At 49.9% G+C, this 24,821-nt stretch overlaps 1 protein-coding gene across 4 annotated transcripts in view; it reads right to left on the bottom strand.

Moving 5' to 3' along the window:
• HK1 (hexokinase 1) overlaps positions 1-23,543 on the bottom strand; it is an 89,380-nt gene extending 65,837 nt beyond the window's left edge. Inside the window, exons 1-2 of one of the 4 annotated variants that reach the window (XM_053207743.1) lie at positions 23,424-23,543; positions 19,800-19,850 (exon numbers count right to left, since the gene is read on the bottom strand). In XM_053207743.1, the coding sequence (XP_053063718.1) occupies positions 19,800-19,850; positions 23,424-23,450 (78 nt within the window). In that variant the 5' untranslated portion in view covers positions 23,451-23,543. Of the gene's footprint in view, positions 1-4,809; positions 5,023-7,826; positions 7,925-19,799; positions 19,851-23,423 lie in introns of those variants that run through there. The other 3 variants (XM_053207744.1, XM_053207742.1, XM_027062165.2) reach the window with 3 other exon arrangements.
• Between the last annotated feature and the right edge of the window lie 1,278 nt (positions 23,544-24,821).

Genomic DNA, 24,821 nt, shown 5'->3' with positions numbered 1-24,821 from the left:
GATTATTTTATAAAGAATAACCTTCTGGACTCCATTCCAGATTTCCTTAGTACTATTAGATAGATAGATAGATAGATAGATAGACAGATAGACACAAACACACACACACACACACACACACACACACACATACACACACAACTGATATCTGATATGACAGCCATAAAGTATTCTAGAATGCTCAGAGATAACAAACCATTAAAAAGAGAGAAAGCAAAACTACGTTTTGAGAACCGTTTGACTCTCCCTCACAAAGTTTCTAAGTATAATATTCCCATTTGCACATCTACAACCTGGCTTCAAGCCATTCCTAAGCTGGCGATTTCCCACCCATGATCTGATCACCGGCCCCTCTATGCTCTCACAGCATTCTGTGCTTTGCACTTATCGTTAAGACAGCAAATCATTATTTATGTTCCAGGAGAAGAGGGAGCATTTTACCGAGTTTAGGGCTGTCACCCTAGCCTAGCACAGCCCTCTGCACATAATAAAGGACTCAAACATTTTCCAAAGAAATCACTGAGTTCCCACGATCGGACTTGATTCTAAGGGTCTTCAAATGAATTAGCAGATGCCAACAGTCTGGCCACCACTGCTTCCTGGACTCTGAGGGGTATTGTTGCCTGGTCCCTCAGCGGGGTCCTCGGGCATGCTCAGAGCGGACTCCAGTGGCTGAGTCTATCAAGCAGGAAGCCCTGACTGCAGACACACATGGAGACAGTACCAAATCAGTCTTTTTAGGAGAGAGCTGCCCATGCCATCTCCAGAAAACAGCAGGAGCGTGGGAGGACGGCACGGCATGGCCAGATGTGAAAGTCCTTGTACCCACCCGCTTTCCCAGTTTATTCTCTCACGACAGTCCCAAATTATCAAACCAAATGAAGAGTTGGGGCTTCTCTTGGGGGGGGGGGGGGGGAGAACTCCAGAGAACACTCCATGTAGAGGGAACAAGGATTATGAGATACAGATGCACCAAGGATGAGGCTCTTACTGGAAATTTGTATAACACCAGGTCGAAAGGTGTCTCAGGTATTATTCATACTTTTCTAACTCTCCTCTCTCTCAGCCCTGAGCAGTAAGGAAAGGGCGGTTTTGTTTTGTTTTGTTTTTTTAATGCTTGCTTTTGCAGCTGAGAAACTAAACCGTGGGTAGCCTTTTAACTGCTAAGCATACTCTCCCCCACCTTCCTGGGCCAAGCACTCCTGGGGTCGGCTGTTGGACAAATCGCACCTGTTCATTCACCTCAAGGAGACTACTTAGGGTCACGGGGATCCCACTCAGAGAAAACCCACTGGTGTTTGCTCACCTTTCGGACAACCTGGGAGGAAAGGAAGCTACTCCTTTGTTTTTTTTAAGATTTTAAGTAATCTTTACACGCAATGTGGGGCTCAAATTCACAACCCCAAGATCAAGATTCGCATGCTCTGCCGACTGAGCCAGCCAGGTGCCCTGGAAGCTAGTCCTTCTTAAAAGGCCAAGTTCCCACCTTGCTGGACTCACCTTCCTCTCCCAAACAAAGCACTACACAAACCTTCACTCTCCTCCAGGCTCCTAATGGCCAAGCCAAGTGGAAGACGCAGGCAGGACCCAGCCTCTGGCTGAAGAACCAGCACATGTCTGGGATTCTGATGAATGGAATCTTTCACGAGCACACACGTGCCTCCTTGCCTCCTAAAAGCACTAGAAGAGTGAAAGGCAAACCTAGGTCTTGTACTTATTTCAGCCCAATACCAGGACATACTTTTCCCAGCACCCCATTAACCAACATCATGCAGGTACAGTCTGGCAAGTGGGGCTCCACACCGGGAGGCCAGGCACTTGGCTTGTTTCGACCCAGTCTGTATTTATGAGACTGAATTAGTGGCATGTCTCACAGGCAACGAAGAGACCAACGATACCCCGCTTCGTGACCACTTCCGTATCCTGAGCAATCCCGAAAAGCCTTCCCTGGCATCATCCTCATCTGCCCTCCTCTTACCCCGAGGCCAGAAGGCAAGAAAATGAATGAAGGTTAGTGGGGGATGCCAGGGCTGTCTCCAGAGCCCCAGGGGCTGCCTAGGGCTGAAGGGCTGAATCATCCTGGCAACCCACGCTGGCAGGTTAGGCCGGGGTGGGGGTGGGGGGGGGGTCTGTATTCACTGGGTCCCCACTGGGGTTGCAGGTAGGGCCCAGTTTGGGCAAAAAGAACAGGGCCTGAAGTCCTGCACCCCCACCCAGCCTTTTCACAGTAAGCGGTGGGTAGGAAGGGCTGCTGTCTAACAAGTCTTGAGTCCTGGGAAAGGAGATGCAATCCCCCAGCATCTGCACAGGTGGGGGCGGGGAAAGCTGACTAAGCCACTGGAACCGGCATCTGCTAGGCTCTTAGGAGGCCCAGGAAGCTTCCTGGGGACCACACCCATGGATGGCTGTGCTGCACAGCCCATCACGCAGGCCAAGGTGATCTTCTGGCAAGAATAGACACGTACATACACACACATACATACACACACACACACACACACACACACACACACACACCCCTGGTGTGGGCACCTGGGTGGCTAGAGTAGTTAAGTGTCTGACTCTTGGTTTCCGTTTAGGTCATGATCTCACAGTTCATGAGTTCAAGCCCTACATAGGGCTCTAGGCTGACAGTGCAGAATGTGCTTGAGATTCTCTCTCCCTCTCTCTCCACCTCTCTCTCTCTCTCAAAACAAATAAATAAACTTAAAAAAAAAAAGGAATATACACAAACACACACACCCCTAGAAAGCAGTGTAAGATGTCTTAGGTGGGGTGCAAGAAAGCCATCTTGTTTTTAAGACTCTCCTTGGCCAATAATATTATCTGAAGGAGGTTCTGGCCTCAACACCCTCCTCCAGCAATGTTCTGAGGCCAGAGAGGGGAGGCAGGGAATGTCAGCTTGGCAATCGCAGAGCAGGAAGGACTTCTAAGGACCAACTGATTCAGAAATCACACACTCAGACGTCTCCAGGAGCCTGGTGGACAGAATTCGAGGCAGGTCACCACAGCGAGTGGAAGGCCCTGGAGCCACACTCAGCACTGAGTACCCGATAAAACAATCCTTACTGAGTACAGCCCAAACCTCAACCCAGCATAGTCCCCAGAGGCCACGCAGGTGGTGGTGGGTATGCATGATGGAAGCTTACAAGGGTCATCTGGGTCCCCACCCCGGCGGTCTGCAGTCTTGCGCTACAGAGCACCCCACATGCAGGGGGAGGGCAGTGAACTCATCCCCACTGTGAAACGGAAAGAACATCAAGATCGGCACCACCACTGCAGAAAACTTGTGAAACGCACGTGTTGGCATGCACAGCTCCCTGAGCTCGGTGGCCAGAAGGAAGGTCCACGGGGCTGCACAGCAGCACGCTCTGACAAGTCTGACAAGACTAGAGTCACTGTTGCTTAGAGCTATGAGGGACAGCAGCAGATTTCCGGGCCTGTCTCCTAATTACCCTACTCTGGTCCCCGCTGGGCACAGGGCCCAGGATCCAAGCAGCATCCCCAGGGCCTTTGTCTCAGCACCTCCCCCTCAGCTGACTTCTAGGAGGAGCCCCGGTCAAGTTCCCAGCGGAGGGAGGGAGGGAGGGACCCGCCCTGGCTCTGCCTCTAACTCACCGGGTGACCTTGATGAGGTCACTGCCCTCAGCAGGCCTGTTTCCTATTGTGCCTGAGGAGGGGGTTGTCCTAGGTAGATAGGAAGAGAACCGAATGAACATCCTGTGGCTCGCAGGGCAGAAAATCCAGGCTTTACACTCCTGCCTGTCACCTGTAGGCGCTTCCCTTGTTTGAACTCCAAAGTCAGGTTGACTTTGCCTGTCCATCCCAGCTTACTCCAGCAATAATGTCACCCCTGCGGGGCGTGGGTGGGTCAGGAGCCTGTGCCAGGCCTAGCTAGTACTGATAACATGGGCGCTTTTCCCTACAGCCCAGGCTGTTTCTTTAAAACATGGTGGCAAAGCTGGCATCGGGGAGAGATACAGCTTTAAGACCTGCCAGTGGACAGTATTTTATGCTAGACAGATGTCAAAGGCAGCAACCCCTCAGGGTTGGGAGATGCGTTCTTGTGCAAGTACACACATGTCACGAGCATACACGTCAAGGCCTCCAACCGACTCAAAAGACCAGTCTCTTAAACTCCCTGGGCTGGCTGGAAATTACAGTTTAAGAGAGCAGTCACGTAGGGGAATAAAAAATTCCATTCAGACATGCCGCTCCGGACCTGAGGCCTATGAGCAAAGTTTCCGGTGGCCTCCGAACCCCTCCCCGTTCCGGGAAGCCGGGCGGGTCACCCTGTCCTCAGATTTAGGGGCAGCCGCAACAGCTGGAAGAGCCGGGGTGAGAGCTCCTCCGGGGCACCCCAAATATGGGATGCCTGGCCTGCAGCCAGCACCCCCGCCTGCCGCGCGCTCACCTCCCTATCATCTCTGTAATCACTCCGCCGCCTACGGCGCTCAGAACCTTCCGAACAGGCCCTACGGACCGACCCACCAGTCCCCACACAGCCACCTCCCCGCATGGCCCGGGGGCCCATCTGACATCCACAGCCCATCTCAAGGACACTGCAGCAAGCAGTCCAGCCCCGGGGGTCTTCCCCCCAACACACACACACACACACACACACAATCCCGGGGAGAATCGAGGGGCGAAGCCTTCCCCGCCCTGCAGTCCAAGCAGTGCCGGCCTGGGGGAGCCTGGGCGCCGGAGGACCGAAGCGGCGGCGGCGGTAGCGGCGGCGGCGGCGAGCGGATGCCGGAATGCAGCGCCGCGCGGGCAGAGCGCCGGGCGGCGGCGCGGGCGGGGGCTCACCTTTTTGACTTGGTCATCCTTCAGCTCGGTGAAGTAATAGGCCAGGAGCTGCGCGGCGATCATGCTGGCGATCGGGGACGCGGGGCGGCAGGCGTGGGGCCGGCGTGGGTGCTCCGCAGCCCGGGCGAGCAGTGGTCCTCGGGCGGCTGCTCGGCGGCTCCTCCTCCTCCTCCAGCCGCGACTCCTCCCCCAAGGCCCGGGAGGCGGTGGCTCGCGCGCTCCCCGGCTCCGCGCTCCCGTCCCCGGCAGGGTGACAGCCACCGGCCGGCCCACCTCCTCGGCGCCCATTGGCTGCCGCCCGCCTCTGCAGCGCCGCGCGGCGGCGTCCGGGCCCGGGCGGGGGGGCGCGGCGGCCGCTCCCTCGCGCGCCGGAAAGGGGGCGGCGACGCTGCGAGATCCCCCACGGTCCGGCTTCTCTCGGCACGTCCCCCACGTAGGGAGCCGGCGCGGGGACGGGAGGCTCTCTCGGGCGCGCATGGTCGCGCGTGGCGGCGCCCGGCCCGGCGGAGGGGCGCGGGGCGCGGGAAGAGGCACCTCCCGAGCAGGGCGGGACGAACGGCCCCGGAGAGTCCGCTGCCGGCCTGGCGAGGGTGGCCCCCTTCCCGGGAAAATTAGGGCTCGGCCCCGGGAGCTCCGCGGATGGGGAGAGGCCGAAGGAGGGCGCAGAGGTGGGCGTGCAAAGCGAGCCGGGCCTGTGCCGGCGTAAGGGAGAGCCCGCAGGCTTCGCGGTCCTCGCACCCGGTCCCCGCTCCGGCCGGCTCTCGCGGGCCCGGGATGCCGAGTGCCGTGTCCCACCTGCGTCCTCCCGGCAGTGCATCACCCCCACCCCGGCCCGCCCGGCCTAATCTCCGTTGGGCCGATTTGTGTTGCTAAACCGAGAGCGACTCCCCGCAACGCCCGCCCCAGAGGCACTGGCTCCTGGGCTCTCCGGAGGGCTCACGCCCGCTGGGCGGGACTTGGGCCCCCCACGCCCCCGCCAGGCCGCATCCCCCGGGCGTCCTCTTCCTCCCGCGCACCCCGGCTCGCTGGCGTCGCGGGCGGGTCCATCAGGCGCCCCCTCCTAGCTGCCACCTTTTTCACTTCCCCAAAGGAAGTTAGCCGGGCTGGGAGGAATCCTGAGAAAAAACGTTCAGCCTTAACGGGGGGGAGGGGACATGCGGAATCAGGCGGTTATGCAGCTGCTTTGAGAGCTACCGTAGCGTTCTTAGATTCATTGCCGGCTGTGTGCAGGAGCCTTACTGCCTTACCAGATGGCATGTAATGAGCTCGAAACACAACGAAGTGGTTACTATCCTGATTCAACAGGTAATCAGGTAGAGGCTCAGCGACGCCACGTATCTTGCCAGACTTTATACAACCAGGAAGTTGTAGATCCCAGAATTAGGTCTGTGCGTTTTCAAAGCCAATGTTCAGCCCTGCAATTTACTGTCCTTTCTATTGTCTGTATGTAGCCTCTCTGCCTGAATAGGCCATGCTCCTGGGACCAAAGCTGCACCATGGGGTGCCCTGAAATGGACACGGTCCTGCCGCAGAACCTCCATCACGGACCTGGATCCTGGGGGACCCTGGCCAGGTCTACGGTATAGCGGTATCAAAGGGAGATGGCCGGTCCAGTACGTTCCTCGTGAGCAACGTCAGGAGCCTGACAGCTACCGTCCCCAATTGAAGAGGACCTCAGATGTGGCCCCTGAAGCCAGAGCCCTCAGTCCAGAGCTCAGTCCCCACCTCCTGGCTTTCTGGCTGTGACACTGAGTCACCTTCCTGAGCTTCCTCATTCATAATATGGAGATACTAATATCTCCCGCCCACCCACCGTCCCTTCCTTGTTGGGGAATACCTGCTTATCACACACACTTAATAAGTGGTGGGTCTTATTACACGATTGGGAAGCTGATGAGGGCTTCGCACTTGCATTCGAATCCCCAGGAAGGCCCTGAGAGGGCCTTGTAATTTGTAATTTCGAATCATTTTGCAAAGAGGTTTCCCAAAATCATTTCATCTTCAAACCCCACAAAACCTGGATCCGCCCTCAGGGCAGTAGCGTTATAAACTAGGAACAGAGATTTTCTGGCATTCATCAAATACCTACACTGCCCACACAGCCATAAAGTAAAATCGGGGGAACGAGAATGATTTGGTTGTTCTCAGCTGCCGTTTGAGTCCTGCCAATATGACGCTGCCAGACTCACAGGCTGGAAGCTCCTTGAGGATCAAGAACTGTGCTTTGGTAATTGCTCTGTCTGCCACATCTAGCACTCGAAGGTGGAATGAGCCCAGTGCACTGATCAGGAGGGTTAAGAGCCTCAACCTAGGCCCCAGCCATCACTATGGCCCCATTACATCCATGATCTCTTGTCTGAGCTGGAGCCAGGGAGAAGCTGAGCCTCCCAATTTTCCAGGCTACCCTGAGATGTTCTGTTTGCAGGCAGGGAGGCTGCCAATGCGTTCTCTTCCCTGGCCTCTGAGAAACTGCTTCTCAAGGTGACTCCTGCGTTCCCCACCCCTTGAATTCACTCAGGCCCCAAAGTCTATCAGTATGTGCTGAGAAATATTTCTAGGCCTGCCCCACTGCTTCCTTCAACCCTTAGCCCTCATTGTCCCATGCCAGAAATATTACAAGAGTCTTCTAGCTGCCCTCCCTGGTTCCTGGCTTCCTACCATCCAAGTCCTTCTGAAGTCCAGGCCACATTATTCCTGCTAAGAAGCACCCTAATCACATCATAGCCTTGCCCCAAATCCCTTGATGACCTCCTCCTTCCTGACCCAGCCAATTGAAATATCTCTGCCTGGTGTCTGAGGCCTTCTATGATCTGACTCTCCATCCTGGGCTGCAGCAAGGCCACCTCCCACTGTCCTCGGCCCGCCTGAGTCCGCTCCATTTAAGCCCCTGCGCATATTTCCTTGCTTGCCCTGCCTTCTCTGCTCACCTCCCGCTGACCTGACCAAGTGTCCGTCTCACCAAAGGCCCAGCTCTCCCACCCTCCCCATAAAAGCCTCTCCTGAGCATGGCTACTCACCCCAATCTCCCAGGCCTCAGCACTTCCACAGGAGAAACTCGGACTATGCTCAGAATCCATCTAGATCGAGACCAAGACTCTTCTTTACAGACTAGGAACCTGCAACGCAACGAGCAAGCCATCTTGTCCAGTGTCAGGCTGTGCTAGAGGTCGGAGCTGGGACTTAAACCCAGTTCTGATGCCCAGCCGGTGCTCTGTCCATCCTTCCCCCCACCCTCCCAACCTCACTGCCAGGGCCTCGGATAAGTGACACTGACTCATAACAGTCTGCCTGATACTTTTGACTGTCTTCTGGGGGACCGGTCTCATCTGCCCCAATCAGACAGCTTTCTGAGACCAGAGCCCATGTTACACTGCTATGACTGCTCCTGGGCTCAGAGCTGGGCCTGTGTCCTCTCTTTATCATGCCAGTTGTCACCTCATGTACTTCTTTATTATCCCACTTCTTTTTGCTGTCCTATAGCTGTTGGAACCCAGCTAAGCCCCTTGCTGATTACTCTCCGGACTCCAAGGAAGAGCAGACAGGACCCTGAGCATTGGAAATCTAGTTCCACACATCTCCCCTCACCCTCCAGATGGCCTTACCCTCTGGCTGAAGTCCCCTGGGTGTCTCTATTCATTTACTATGCTCCCTCCTGTAGGAGTTGGGGTGGGGGGGAGTGGTCAGGCCACGCCAGGCTGCCGCCCACAAAATGCACCTGCCGGTAAGAGAAGGCAGGCCACAGCTAAGTCAGGATGTCACAATTCACATCTGACCCAGGGCCCTAGGAACGTTGCTCCAGAAATTCTCTCCAGTGGACCAAAGCCATACCCCAGCACCTGGAAGTACACTTCTAACAGCAGTGTTTGCATAATACTGATGGTTTACAGAGCATTTATTTTTTCATTTATTGCCTCATTTCTCCTGATAACACGCTGGTGAGGTTAGAAGGGCAACACAAATATCATTATCCCCACTCAATCAGTCAATGAGGGTTATGGAGGTTATAGAGCACGTTTAAGGTCTGAAAGACAGCGAAAGGGAAAAAAGAAAAGGCTAGCATGTTGGCATCCTGGATGCTCCGGGGAGGGGGGCTGTGGTCACACAAAGCACGTTCCGAGGAGAAGCACCTGGAAGGGATCCTGACCCAATATTTCTATCAGTTAGATCTGTGGTTTTCAACCTGGCTGCACAAAATGATCACCTGGAGAGCTTTTACAAACGTTGATGCCCAGGCCTCAGCCCCAGATGATGGCTGAACTGACCCGGAGCGGAGTCCGAACCCCAGCTTCTGGAATGAAAAGCGCTGACTTGCCATGGGAACATCTGGAGGAAATTTCTGAAATGAGCCTGCCGGCACTATCGTTTGCAGTCTCTCTCGGACAACGCCGAGGGCAGTTCCTCCGGGGCCCTGGTGGCCCTGCGGACGTGGAGCACACTGAGATGCAAGTTCACGGTGACTTTCTCATCAGCTCTGCAGACAGTTTTGTTCCTTTGTGAGAAGGATTCTGGTGAAGAAGCACCAGGGCTCAGCCCCTGGAGTGGCTGGGGGCGGAAGGTCACATTCCTGGCCTGTCTCCCTGCCTATTTCATTTGCCCGAAGTTCTGCCTTCCGGCGGCATCACAACAGAGGTTATAAGTTGGCAACCGCCAGACTAAAACATGGCCTCCAGCGTATGTTATTTGGCCCGCCTAGTATTTTATAAATATGAGGAAGCACTTAAAAGTTAGGAGATTTGCTTTAAAACCCACGTTCCCGGGGCACCTGGGTAGCTCAGTCGGATAAGCATCTGGCTCTTGACTTCGGCTCAGGTCATGATCTCTCAGTTTGTGGGTTGGAGCCCCACATCAGGCTCTGTGCCGGCAGTGTGGAGCCTCCTTGGGATTCTCTCTTTCCCTCTCTGCCCCTCCCCCGCTTGTGTGCTCTGTTCTGTCCGTCTCTCTCTCTCTCTCTCTCTCAAAAGAAACTTAAAAAAATAAAATAATACAATACAATACAATCCAGATTCCCCAGCATCTTAGGTCTGCTCACACAGGGCCCAGGTTATCACGTGGCAATGCTCAGCTAGAACTGAGCAGCCACTGCCCCCTTCAGACAGTGCCGGGGTACTGCAGCTGGCCCCGGGCCCCACCCAGTCTGCCCCTTCACTGATACACGCTAATGTCTGCCCCCACTTAGGCCTTCAAGTTTTTGGCCCTTGATAGCTGGAATTTACAGGCACAAGGCCTCAGGTGTTAGGGCTGGGGTTAAGATGAGGCAAGAGAGGTACCTTGGATGCAAGATTTGAATGCAAGATTTAAATCTTGCACACGTAGGCACCTCTCTTGCTTCACCCAAGTCCCACCCCTTTCAGGATCATAAAGGTCTCCGTCTGGCTGCCCCTTGCTCAACCCTGAGCTGTTTACCTGGCTCAGAAAGGACCTGATGCCCAGAGATACCCGTCTCAGCTTCTGTCCCAAGAAGGTTTCTACTTCCCTGTGGGGATGATAGTCCCTCAGGGGAGCGAGGTAAAGCCCAGTCTGGCCCTGTGGCTTGTTGGACATCCCATCCTCATACCACTGTGAGCCCAGTAGGCCTGCTATGCACAAAGAACGATGGCCTGGAGGAAGGGTTATCCAGACTGCTGAGGCCTGCCTGTCTCCAGCCCTGCTCCTTCCTTCAAGCCAGCTCCTTTTCCAAAGGAAGCCCCTATCTTATTGGAACACAGCAATCTCAAAAGTCACCTTGCTGGTTAGTCTGAGTTTCCTGGGATAGTTCTCTCCAACGCCCACACACAAGCAGCATGACAGGGCCAACAAAAAGTCTTCAATCCTGCCCTGTTAGAATTAACTCCAAAAGATAGAAGGAAATGTTCACGTAGGAGAGTCCATCTCAGCGTCTAGGCAGGGTTCCTAGGCTGTGGGGTTTCACAGGCCAGCAAATTAAGCACACACATAAATAAAAACCAGGTACTGACTTTTCATTTTGCTAAGAAAAGATAATTTCTTAGTTACAATTCCCGTCTCCTATCACCATAATTTCCCAAAGGAAAAGAGGTTTTAAGCCAGGGAAAGAAAAATAAGGGCTGCTTATTAAACGAAATACCTCTGGCATTATAATAATAGCTAGTTCTCAGGTCGAACTTACTGTGGACCGGGTTACCGTCCTAAATTCTTTACTTAGATTCATTTTTTTGACCCTCAGAACAAACTAATGAGATAAATACTAGTTACATCCCCCATTTTATAGATGAGACTCTTGAGTCACAGAGAGGTTAAGTGACTTGTCTCCAAGGTCACACAGCTACTGCGAAGAGCTGGAATGTGTGCCCAGACAGTCTGGCTCAAGACTGCTCTAACGGTGAAATATTCATCTTATCATATTGTCTATATTTCTCTTATTCTATTCAGGCCCAGTGATGCCTCAGTCACAGAGGGGTCCAGAAACCTGTGTTGGGGAGCTGCTCCCCTGGGGTACCGAGTCATGCTTGGTTAGATTTGTAAGGTGGGCACGTGGATCCCGGCTCTGCAGGGCCCTCTCTCGTAAAGGGCATCCTCAGACCACATGGTGAGGCAGACTGACCTGACCAGAGGGGCCGTAAGGGAGGTATGGAAGCAGTTGCCCTTCCCAGTGCGGTGGGGACGGGGGCATGTGGCTTGGTAGATTCAGCTGAGCTGGCTGAGTATGCCCTCCTCCCTCGCTGTCTCCTGTGGGTCCATCCCACTGTGCCCTACCCAAAGAATTGCTCTTTGTATTTTTTTGTAAATTTCTTTTTTTTTTTTTTAATGTTTATTTATTTGTTTGGGGAAGGAGGGGCAGAGACAGAGAGGGAGGGAGAGAATCCCAGTCAGGTCTCTGTGCTGTCAGCACAAAGCCCAACGCAGGGCTCGATCTCACGAACCTTGAGACCATGACCTGACCTGAAATCAAGAGTCAGCCTCCCAACCGACTGAGCCACCCAGACACCTCCCCCAAAGAATCACATGTGTCAAGAGTCCAGCCCCCACTTCTCTCCTGAATCCCAGTTCATTTTCCAACTACTGCCCATGAAGGTCAGCTCTGAGACCCCCTGGGCACCTGGAAGTTGGTATGTCTCACATCCCAGTCCTTTCTTCTTCTTAAACTTACTCTCTCTTCTCACTTCCCCAGCCTGTCATTTATTCCCTCAACAAACATTTGTGAAGCACCTAGTCTGCTTGTCCTTCCTAGTCACTGGAAATGTACAGGTGAGCAGGACAGAGTCCCTGCCCACACGTTCTGGTGGGGAGGAACAGGCAGTAAACAAGTCACAAATCAAATATACGTCAGCTCAGGGGCTAGGAGGAAAAACAAAGCAGAATGTAGGTGACACATCCTACAATTTCCATTTCCCCTTTGTCTTAACTAATGAATGCTCCAATTTTCAGCTGACTCCAGCCCTCACACCCCCCCCCCCCCCCCGAGTAAAGACTCCATCTACTGTGCAGCTAGATGTGGCCATGGGAGCAAGTTCTGGCCAAAGAAGTGAAAATGAGGGCATCTCATTCTAGCTTCCTGGAGCCTTCCTTAAGACACAGTGATTATGGGCATTCTTCCTTCCTACTGGCTGAAATAGAGACAGACTGGCTAGAGAACCAGGATGTCTCGGGTTATGAGAGAACCTTGGGAATGGCAGTCCCACAAAACCAAGCAACAACAACAAAAAACAAGCTTGTATCCCTGTCACCAAGATGCCCTACATCAGCCCCCTACGGACTGCCTCATAGATTTCTAGAACGCGAGAGAGAAAGAAAATTCCAATGGGTTAACACAACTGCTGTTGGAGGGTTTTCCGTTACTACCAGCCAAATCTAACCCTAACTGATGCCCAGGTTGAACAGCAGAGAGTAAGAGAACCACTGGGGAGACCTCTCTGACGATACGACACGTGAGCAGACACCAGAACAAAATGGAGCGTAGGCTGTGGTCTGCTTATGCACGCCTAAGCTTCCTCTTCCTTCTTGGGAAAAGAATGTCCCAGGTAGGAACCATCTTCCCATCAGCTGGAAACCTGACCGTTACCCTTGAGGCTTTCCCCTCCCAAATGCCTTGCCTCTAATCTGTCAATAAACCCTATTGAGTCTACCTATGTCCGTGCCTCAAGAACAAAAACAAAACACGTCCAACCTAAGAACTCTCCTGAATCCACCCTCTCCTCCCCATTCCTTCTGCTAGAACAGGGCTGCAGAGGACTGAATGGTGCCCGCTAAAAGATATGCCCTAATCCCCATAACCTGTGCACGTGACCGTATTTGCCAAAAAGGGTCTTTGCATACATAATTCAGTTGAGGATCTCAAGATCTTCCTGGATGACCGGTGGTCCCTAAATCCAATGACCTTCCTGATAAGAGGCAGAAGAGAAGACAGTGGGGGAGAATGCCACGTGAAGGAGGAGGCAGAGAAGAGAGGGGGTTCTGCAGCCACAAACCAAGGAGTGCCTGGAGCCACCAGAAGTGAAAGAGGCCAGGAAGGATCCTTGCCTAGAGCCTGGGGAGGGAGCCCTGCCCTGCTGACACCCTGATTTCAGACTTCTGGCCTACAGAACTGTGAGATAATAAATTCCTGTTGTTTTAAACCACCAACGAGGCACCTGGTGGCTCAGTCGGTTCAGCGTTCGACTTCAGCTCAGGTCATGAACTCACGGGTTTGTGGGTTTGAGCCTCCCGTCGGGCTCTGTGCTGACAGCTGGGGGCCTGGAGCCCGCTTTGGATTCCGTGTCTCCCTCTCTCTCTGCCCCTCCCCTGCTCGTTCTCTCTCTCTCTCCTTCTCTCTCACTTTCTCTTGCTCAAAAATAAAATAACATTAAAATTTGTAAATTTTCAATTAATTAAAATTAAAAAAATTTATTCATTAAAAATTAAAGTTGTTTAATTAATTTAAATTAAAATAACATTAAAAATTAAACATTAAAATAACATTAAAAAAAATTAAGGGCGCCTGGGTGGCTCAGTCGGTTGAGCGTCCAACTTCAGCTCAGGTCATGGTCTCAGGGTCCGTGAGTTCGAGCCCCGCATCGGGCTCTGTGCTGATGGCTCAGAGCCTGGAACCTGCTTCAGATTCTGTGTCTCCCTCTCTCTCTGCCCCTCCCCTGCTCATGCTCTGTCTCTGTCTCTCTCTCTTTCAAAAATAAAAAATAAAAAAAATTAAAATAGTAAAAAAAAAAATTAAACCACCAATTTGTGGCAGTTTGCTATTGCACTCTTATAAAACTAATGCAAAACCTTTAGCTATATCAAGTCTCTCCTAGTCCCAGGCCACAGAACTGGTCTATTCAGAATCCTCTGTAGTAAAAATGTTTTGATCATGTATCTGAGCAATCTGTATATTTACTTTTTTTTATGTTTATTTATTTATTTTGAGAGAGAGAATGAGCAGGGGAGGGTCAGAGGGGGAGAGAGAATCCCAAACAGTCTCAGCACAGAGCCTGACATGGGGCTTGATCTCATGAACTGTAGATCAGGACCTGAGCCAAAATCCAGAGTTGGTTGCTCAACGGGCTGAGCCACCCGGGCGCCCCTGTATATTTATTTATAACTATCAATGTGTACGACTGCACTAATGTATTATTTATGGTATAAAACGTACCTAGGGGTGCCTAGGTGGCTCAATCGGTTAAGCATCCAACTCTTGATTTCGGTTCAGGTCATGATCTCAGGGTTGTGAGATTGAGCCCCACATAGGGCTCTGCACTAGGTGTGGAGCCTGGTTAAGATTCTCTCTCTCCCTCTCCCACTGCCCCTCCCCTCTTGTGCTCTCTCTCATTCTCTCTCTCTCTCTCAAAAAAAAAAAAAAATACCTGCAACAGACATGAAAATAAATGGAACAGATGAGAGTGTAAAATGACACTACTTTGGAACTGTTTGGTTGTTCTTAATATTTTTTTTAATGTTTACTTATTTTTGAGAGAGAGAGAGAGAGAAAGAGAGACAGAGTACAGAAGGAGAGGGAGACACAGAATCCAAAGTAGGCTCCAGGCTCTGAGCTGTCAGTACAGAGCCCAATGTGGGGCTAGAACTCACAAACTATGAGATCATGAGCTCAGCCCAAGTCAGATGCTTAACTGACTGAGCCACCCAGGTGCTCTTGGCTCTTCCTAAAAAAGTTTAATATATACCTACCCCATGATCTGGAGATTCCATTCCTGGGTATTTACCCAAGAGAAATTAAAGCATATGTCCATATTTGGACATTTGCACACAAATGTTCACAGCACTTTATTAATAATAGCCCAAACTAGAAACAACCCAAATGTCTATGAGAAAGTGAGAGGATAAAAAAATCATATTAGATCTCTACATAACTCATACTTCTCAGGTAGAAAAATGGAACGCTTTCTCCCCCTTTGGTAACAGTTTTACTGAGATATAATTCACATACCATATAATTCACCCATTTAAAGTGTACAGTTCAATGATTTTTAACATAATTGCAGAATTGTGACATCCTCACCACAATCATTTTTAGAACATTTTTATGATCCCAAAACGAAACATTGTACCCATTATCTGTCATCCCCCAAGCTCCCATGCTCCCTGGCCCTAGGCAACTACCAATCTACTTCCCATCTCTACAGATTTGCCTATTCTGGACATTTCATAGACATGGAATCACACAGTATGTGGTCTTTGGTGACTGGCTTCTTTCATTCAGCAAGTTTTTAAAGTTCATTCACATTGTAGTACATATCTGAACTTCAGTCCTTTTTATTTCTGAATAATATTCTATTGTGTGGATATACCACCATTTGTTTATTCATTCAACAATTGATGGGTCTTTGGTTGTTTCCACTTTTGGGGTTCTTTTGGTGTTGCATTAATTTACTAGCGTTGTCGTAAAATACCACAGACTAGGTGCCTTAAACAACAGAAATGTATCTTCTCACAGTTCTGGAGGTTAGAAGTCCAAGATCAAGATGTGGGAAGGTTTGGTTTCTTCTAAGGATTCTTTCCTCAGCTTCCAGATAGCCCCCATCCTCACCTGGTCTTCTCCCTATGTGCACACATCTGTGATGTCTCTTCATGTGTCCAAATTTCCTCTTCTTGAAAATATGCCAGTCAGATTGGAATAGGGCCCATTCTACAGACCTCGTTTTAAATTACCTATTTAAATATCTCCAGATATGACTACATTCTGAAGTCCTAAGAGTTAAAACTTCAACATATAAATTAGGGAGTGGAGGGACACAATCCAGCCCACAACAGGTATCATATTAAGAAACCATTGCCAAATCCAAAGTCATAAAGATTCATATCGATGTGTTATCCTAAGAGTTTTATAATTTTAGCTATTGCATTTAGGTCTTTGATCCATTGTGAATTAATTTTTGTATATGGTATGAGGTAGGGATTCAACGTCATTCTTTCGCATGTGGATATCCAATTGTCATAGCACCATTTGTTGACGAGATTACCCTTACACATTGAATTTTTTTCATACCCCTGTGAAAACCAAATGACTGTAAATGTAAAGGTTTATCTCTGGACTCTCAATTCTATTCCGTTGATCTATAGGTCTATCCTTATGCTGGTACAATGCTGTCTTGATTACTGTAGCTTTACAAGTTTTGCAAACAGGAAACGGGAATTCCTTGACTTTCTTCTTATTCAAGATGTTTTGGCTAACTTGAGTACCTTCCATTTCCATATGGATTTTAGGATTAATTTACCAATTTCTGCAAAGAAGCCACCTAGTTTTTTTAATTTTTTTTTTTAGTGTTTATTCATTTTTCAGAGAGAGAGAGAGAGAGAGAGCAGGGGAGGGGCAGAGAGAGAGAGACAGAATCTGAAGCAGGTTCCAGGCTCTGAGCTATCAGCACAGAACCTGATGCGGGGCTCGAACTCATGAACTGTGAGATCATGACCTGAGACAAAGTCAGACACTTAACTGACTGAGCCACCTAGGTGCCCGCCAGCTGTGTTTTTGATAGGGATTGTGTTGAATCTGTAGATCAATTTGGGGAGTATTGCTAACTTAATATTAAGTCTTCCAATTTATGAACACGAATGTCTTTCCATTTATTTAGATTTCTTCAATTTTCTTCAACAATGTTTTGTAGTTTTCAGAGTATAAGTCTTGGACTTCTTTTAAGTTTATTCCTAAGTATTGTCTTCTGATGCTATTATAAATGAAACTGTTTTCTTAGTTTCATTTTTTGATTGTTCCTTGCAAATGTATGGAAGAACAATTGATTTTCATCTATCGATTTTGTATTCTGCAACCTTGCTGAATGTGTTTATTCTACATGTGCATGCGTGCACGCATGTGTGTGTGTGTGTGTGTGTGAGAGAGAGAGAGAGAGTATACCTTAGGATTTTCTACATACAAGATCATGTAGGAATGAATTCAATACATGCAGCAAATAAAAATATAGAAAGCCAGGTACAAAAGAGCACACATGTATGATTACATTTAAATGAGGTTCAAGAACAGGAAAACTAACCTATGGTGATAGAAGTCAGAACAATGATATCCTCAGGACAGGGGATGGGAAAGTAGTAGCTGGAAAGGGACATGAGATTTTGGGGGGTGATGAAAATATTCTATATCTTGAACTGGGTGGTAGTTATATAGGTATATACATGTGTTCAAACTTCTTGAGCCAACACTTAGGCTTTATGCATTTGACTGCTAGCAAATTATACTTCAATTTAAAAAAAAAGACACAAGGATGAAATTAACTATTTTAAAATGTAGTGGCCTAATAGTATCATTACCTAATTATCTCAAGCCCTTTGTATACATAGAGATTAGTTTATCATTAGTGATATACAGAATAAAGCCAGATTTCAAATAGCCTGGCCCATTTTCTTTTTCTGACTACTTATTATATCTGATCAGATCTTTTATTTCTTTTAACCCCAAGATGTGGCTGATGAGGAGCTTGTACCAGGGATAGGAAATGAATCAGTGCTCTTATGTTCTCCTTGTTCATTAGATTGTTTCGTTTTTAAGTTTATTTATTTTTAGTAATCTCTATACCCAGCATGAGGCTCAAACTCATGACCTTGAGATCAAGAGTTGTTCTCTCGCTCTCTCTTCCGACTGATCCAACCAGGAGCTCCATTGTTCATTAGCTTTAATCCATAGTTTCTGTGCAGAAACCTCTCTAAGCCACTTGCTTATTTTGTGAGGGTCATCTAGTCAATATGATATGTATTATAGATATCATATATCTATCATATATCCAGATAATATGATATATAAAACTTCCTCAACCAGGGGGTTATAAGATGGTGATGCCTCATAATACGCTAAAAATAGCCCTGGAAACAAAGGTAGGGACCCCTATCAGGCTCTCCTCATTGTGAGAGACCCTGAGTACAAGATGATACAAGTAGCCATCTAGAAGGTTCACCAAGCAAGGCTACCATGCTGATTGGTCTTTAAAAATTGGTAACAATGGAACTGGTAGTACTGTTCTTTCCACTCTGAGGTGCACCATTTTGCACACACACCACCTGTCGAGATGTCTCTACTCTCAGCCCCGCTAACCCCCCGTCTGGTTTCCTGGAGGCTCAAGGCTCATGCTCCTTGCTGCTTCCAGACAGAACACAATTTTTTTTTATGTTTATTTATTTTTGAGACACAGGGAGACAGAGTGTGAGCAGGCAAGGGGCAGAGAGAGAGGGAGACACAGAATCTGAAGCAGGCTCCGGGCTCCGAGCCGTCAGCACAGAGCCCGATACGGGGCTCGAACCCACGAACCGCAAGATCACGACCTGAGCCGAAGTCGGCCACTTAAGCGACTGAGCCACCCAGGCGCCCCAGACAGAACACAATTTAATCACATGATTCCTCAGCCTAAAGATCTTTTGGGCCTCCTCCATAGAGCTCCTTAGCCGGACATCCAGTGCCAGCCCCACCCAATGTCATTAGCCTCCCTTCCTGCCTTCCCTACCAGCACCACACCAGGCAGCCTCCAGGCTTCCTTCCATCTTTCACAGGCTCTGCGTTTGCCCTTGCTGCTGTTTGCCCCTGGAATGTCCTTCCTGGCCCGCAGATTGCTTCTTCTGCTTCAAGACTGTCTGTAAATCTCACCTCCTCTCTCCAACCTTCTTTCTCTCCCCAAGACAGGGCAGATCCCTCCCTCATCTGCTCCTAAGACACACACTGCAACTTTTTCCTTTTTTGCATGTTGAACTTCGCTTCTCAGCCATAAGTCCTCAAAGGCTGGAGTCTCTTCTTCATTTTTGAAAGAACAAGAATATGGCTGCTTGATGGTGGAATAAGAAGCAAGGTAGAGGGGACTGTGATTCCAGGCCCAGCCTTGGACCTCACCTTGGACTAGATGCAGGAGGACCCAGGTGCAGAAGAAATCAAAAGTTACTGCCTTTTTCTCCCAGCAAACTGACTCTTTCAATACTCCACCTCCCCACCTTCCCATGAAGCAACGCCCCTCAGATTCACTCTACCGCAACTCTTAAAGGCACAGCCAAGTGCCCGCGTGGGGAATGAGAGGGCAGGCGGTAGGCCATCACAAATAGCACAGAAAATTCTCTGACTTGGAACCATCTGGGCTATGTCAATAGGAAAGAACTGAAACTTGTCCGTGTTCAAGTGCAGAGGGGACGGGTACCAAGTTCCTGGCGTGCCTGATTCTACACACTGGGGAAAGACAAGAGAGGGGAGAGACCCTTGTATTCTCTCTCTCCGGAGCCTCTCCCACAGTCGGTATGCCATGTAGCTCCAAGTGCAGGAAGGTCCTGTGTTTAGCTCTGACACTCAGTATTTTGCTCCCAAGAAAGGGCTAGGAGGACAACCTAGTAGCAAAGGCCCCCTCACAAAGCACCTGTCCTGTGGGCTGGGCTGGGCCCGGGGAGGAACAGGTTACAGGTAGATGCTCTCCCCACCCCCAGCACAGCCCCCGGGGGAATCCATTATAGGGCTGCTTGGCTCACTGGAACCGGGGTCAGAATGTCCAAAGGGAATTGCCACAGACTCTCTCTCTTTTACAGCAAATGTTACAGGAAATGGAAAGAACATTTAAGCTTCTTACCTTAACTTCAGTAAGTGGGGGCTTGATGGGCTTTTCAGATGCTTCTTCACTCTTAAAGAAACACAGGACAAAATAACGTGTTACAAAGGCATCTTAGCAACTTGCACTCAAAACATATTGATGCTCATAACTTATCAGTCGTGCTCAGAAAGCGACGGTAACTGTAAGTAACCCCGAAATCGCTGAGTAAATTCTAAGATGATTAGCCCTAATCTGGATGAAGCACAGCAGAGCTCAGAAATGTCTTATTCGTGAATTTATTCACATCAGCATGGGTTAGGTGCTTACAAATGTGCAGGTTCTGTGCTAGGAAGTGGGGGGTTCAATGATGAAAAACAATGGTGGCTCCGCCTGCAGGGAGCCCACAATCCACCAGGGAAGACGGATGAGTCAATCAACAGTGAAAGCGCAGTGCTGAGCTGCTGGAGAGGTGTGTGGGGGAGCTATGGGATCACAGGGGTCTGTCCCTGCTGAACCATTGGCCACACCGTGTCCCCAAGATTGCAGGATGCAATACTTGCCAGAAGAACACGGTGAGAATGTGGCCATCAAGTAGCAGCCAGCTGGATGAGTTAGCATCCTGCCGTTTCATACCCCTCTTACAACTTCCCATGCCTCACAGGTTTTGGAAGCTGCTGCCAGTAAGAGAGAGGCCCATGTAGATTTCTTCATGATGGCGGCTGAACGGATAAGGAAGATGTAGGAAATTGTTTGCGGAAAACAGCCATAATGGTTCTCCTCCCTGTACCCATACTATTCTCTGTCGTCTCCTCCCACGGCGACTCTGGGTTTGGCTGTGTGACTGGCTTTAGCCAGTAGGACGGTAACGACACAAGCAGTAGCTTCAGCCACGCTTGTGCTCAGGCCGGCCCTCTCTTGCTGCTCTTGGGACTCTTGCAACCACCACTCTGGGGGGTGGGGTGGTGAGAAGGCAAGGAATGCTAAGTGACAGAGCACAAGAGGCAACCCCACTTTATAAGGAAGGGGCCTGGGGTTTCTAGAAGGTTGCGCAGTGGCCCACAGGCATGCAGCCAGTCCCCGTAAGAATCCGGGTCGTAGAGGCGGGGGGTAACCCATGGATCCTCCCTGAAGGGCAGAGACCATCTTTTCAGCACTTCCTGCCTTGCCTCACCTAGGGCAGGTGCTCGGTAAATGATTATTGTTCATGAACTGAAAAAACTGTGCCCTCTTCTGAGTAGGCTGCTAATCAGAGAAGCTCTGTAGAAATCATGGTCATAGGGAAGCAAGAAAAGGCATCCCAGAGGCAATGCAAGTGACCAGGACAATCTAGGCAAGTTTTCCACTTGGTTGAAAACGAAACAGTCTAGGCTTTACACTGATACCCATGAGAGCAGACTAGCTACTGAAAGGGCTCGAAAGAAGCCTTGCAGATATTTACAGGCTGTCGTGAGAATTGAGCATAAGGAAACAACGCAAAATACTCTCTGTAGCTTGGAACAACCAAGGAGCCAAGGAGAAAGGAACTGAATGGACCGTATCATTTTTGGCCCTTCCTTAGATTAAGAGTGGGAATTCAGGGGTGCCTGGGTGGCTCAGTCGGTTAAGCGTCCGACTTCAGCTCAGGTCATGATCTCGCGGTCTGTGAGTTCGAGCCCCGCGTCGGGCTCTGTGCTGACAGCTCAGAGCCTGGAACCTGTTTCAGATTCTGTGTCTCCCTCTCTCTCTGACCCTCCCCCGCTCATGCTCTGTCTCTCTCTGTCTCAAAAATAAATAAACGTTAAAAAAAAATTTTTTTTTAAAAGAGTGGGAATTCAATATCCAGAGCACAACACTTCTAAACCTGGACCAACTCAAAATAGGAAATAGGAATGTCCTTCGGCAGTTACGGTTGGCATCACACGCCTCACCTGCCGCCTTGAGTTTGTCGTGGAGGCAGAAAGAGCACGGACTTGGAGCCAGAGGGACCAGAGTTGAAGTTCTAGATCTGTCACTGATGAGCTGTGTAAAATTAGGCAAGGAATTTCCCTTTCCTAAGCCTCTGGGTTCCCATCTGAGAGATGAGAATGCTGCCTACTTCATTGGAACTTTGTCAACATTTAAGGAGACCGTGAGAAGAGGCTGGCACAGAGCCGTTGCTCGTAGAAAGTTACGGTAAAGACCACAGACTCCTAGAGACACAGGGCAGTGACTACAACTCACACGCGCCACTTGAGACTCAAACCGATTCCCAACTGCTGGGTTTCTACTCATGTCTGAGATCCCCGAGCCTGTGCTCCCCTCTCTGGACCCCCAAGGACCACAGAGGACCTGCCGGACATTCCACAGATTGACACTGAACTCCAAGTGCCGGTGCCCAAGGCTGCTGACCGCCATGTGGAGCCTGTGACACTGGCTGCTTTGTGTCACCTCTCCTAAGCAGGCCTGGCCTCCTTTAAACCCTCAGTGGCATCCTGCCTGAGGCTTGCGAGGCCAGGTGGGGGCACAGGAAGGGGACAGTGGGGACCACGAGAGGTGGCGATGACATCCCAGACAAATCTCCTGGGCTGGAGGTACTCCTTTCCCAGAACAGGCAAAGCTTTGTTCACCCTGATTGTGGAGTAGAGAGGAGAGAAGGAGGAGAGAAGGAACAGGCATTGCGGGACGGGGACCTAAGGAGTTTTCAGATTTATGTATGTGGTGGCCGCCCCTGCTCACTGTAACCGGTCAGGTTTCAAAGGTGACACTGAGTTTCCACTTGGGTGTGAGAAGCGGGGTCAAATTCAATTCTCTCAAAGCCCTGCGAGGTAGGAAGGATGTGGGGCTGGACATTGCAAAGCCCTCCTTAGAGGTGATGAAGGGGGCCTTTTCAAGCCGGGCCCGGAGGACTGAGGGAAAGTTGCCTGCCCGCCCCCCCCCCCCCCCGCCCCTCACATGGAGGGGAACAGCAGCTGCTTGAGTTTGTGGTCCCTCCTCCCCACTCTCACATGCTATCTGGGAGCTAATTTGTCACCCACGCACTGACCAGGGAAGTCTTCTCAGCAGTGACTGACATGCTGCTCTGGGGGAATTCTGTCCCCGGGGCATTCCTTAAGGCCCAGCTGTGTGTTTGTCGCTGGGCTTAAACCACATTGTACCTCGATTTCCCAGACTGTAAAAGGGGGAGCATCGGTAGTCCTTGCCCCAGAGGGACCCTCTGCAGCACAGGTTAACTGAAAATGAGCCAGCTACTCAGAACATCATTTGTCCCATAAACATTTTCCAAGGTTTGTTTCAACATCCAGGGGAGGAGCTGGGCTCTCTGTAAGAGGCAAGGATGGGTTTCTACTTTTACAGGGCCATGGAAGGCTTCTCTTAGAAAAGGCCACACTCCTGTTCTCGACACACATTCATGACTTTGCAGCGTAACGATCTAAGAAGTGATTAACCGAGGGGTTATGTGAATGACCCCCTGGGCTCCCCTTGGTCAGGACCTATCTGGCCCAGGTAAAAATTAAACTGCACAGAGAGTCAGAGGCTGGATCTGAGGGCCTCCTGCCTCATCCCATAACATGTCTCTGCTGTGCTCCTGGTCTGGGTTTCCATCCTATAAAGTGGACCCCGACCTAACAGCCTGCGGGAGGGTGGGCCGGGCTGCGCGGTGCAAGTGGCCACGTGAAGTTAGAGAAAAGCAAGGGGAGAGCTTACGCATCCTCGCTGGCAGCTCTGCCCCATGGTGGGCACCTGCTATGCCCGGGTTCTTCCTTCTCTTCTGGTTCTTTCTTCTCTTCTGCTCTCAGCAGCCCGGGCTAAGAGGCCTGGAGAAAAGCAAACCCAAAGGAGGAAGAGTCAAGGGTTCGTCAGTCTCATTCCTCTCCTCACCAGCCGGGAGGCTAAACACGCCGCTACTGAGGACCGGGGGCAGGTTCAGGCCCCTGTTTCCAGAAAGATCCGTAATCCGAAGTAAAATGTCAGGATACTATTCTAGAAGAAATTCACTGGAGCCCTGTCTGGAGGTGGTGTGTCCTCACCAACTACAGCCTTGTCTACTCTCAAAGAGATCTGAGGGGTTCTTGGGTGGCTCAGTCGGTCGAGCGTCCGACTTCGGCTCAGGTCATGAACTTGCGGTTGTGAGTTCCAACCCCGCGTCGGACTCTGTGCTGACAGCTCGGAGCCTGGAGCCTGCTTCAGATTCTGTGTCTCCCTCTCTCTCTGTTCCTCCCTCACTTGCACTCTGTCTCTCTCTGTCTCTCTCTCTCTCTCTCAAAAGTAAATACAGATTTAAAAATTTTTTAAATTAAAAATTAAAAAACAAAGAGATCTGAAAGTAGATCTTGCTTTAGGGCGGAAATCCAATAGAAATGGACATTAGCCAAGGCAACTCCAAAGCCCAAATTTCAGAAGTGCAATATTCACCACAGTGTCATTCTTTTCCCCTAATTTAAACAGGGTAGGGTGTAGCTCTGGGTAAAAAATCACTTCTCTAATTATAAAAGCAATGCACACTCATCATACCAAGAAAGTCACAAAATACAGACAAGTAGTTTAAAAATTAAAATCACCTTTACTCCTATAGAAATAAGTTGTTTTTAAAAATATTTATTTTTATTTATTTATTTTTTAAGTTTATGTTGCAAGAGAATGCACACACAAACGGGGGAGGGGCAGAGAGAGAGGGACAGAATCCCAAGCAGGCTCTGTGCGGTCAGCACAGAGCCCAGCATTGGACTCGATCCCATGAACCATGAGATCATGACCTGAGCCAAAACCAAGAGTCAGACTCTTAACTGACAGAGCCACCCAAGTGCCCCAGAAATGAATTCGGTTGACATTCTGGCCCATATCCTTCCTTATATTTTGGTCCAGATAACCGCAGGCCAGAAACAACATAAAAATGGAATCATGCTCATATACTCTTTTTAAATCTTTTTTCCATGGAAGAAAATATTATGAAATCTTTTCATGTCAATTAATAAAGACCGCATTACTTTTTTATTGGTTACGCTGGGTAGAGATCTTATAGTTCATATTCAGAAAGGCTTACTCAGGAATGATATAGTAATAATTCAATAAGTGTCAGATAACCTCAGTCAAAATTCATAACAA

The sequence above is a fragment of the Acinonyx jubatus genome, chromosome D2 (assembly GCF_027475565.1).
Source record: "Acinonyx jubatus isolate Ajub_Pintada_27869175 chromosome D2, VMU_Ajub_asm_v1.0, whole genome shotgun sequence".
In the NCBI taxonomy this organism is placed as follows: domain Eukaryota; kingdom Metazoa; phylum Chordata; class Mammalia; order Carnivora; family Felidae; genus Acinonyx; species Acinonyx jubatus.
Note: the sequence above shows the minus strand (reverse complement) of the source record. Positions and strands in the feature narration are given on the sequence as shown.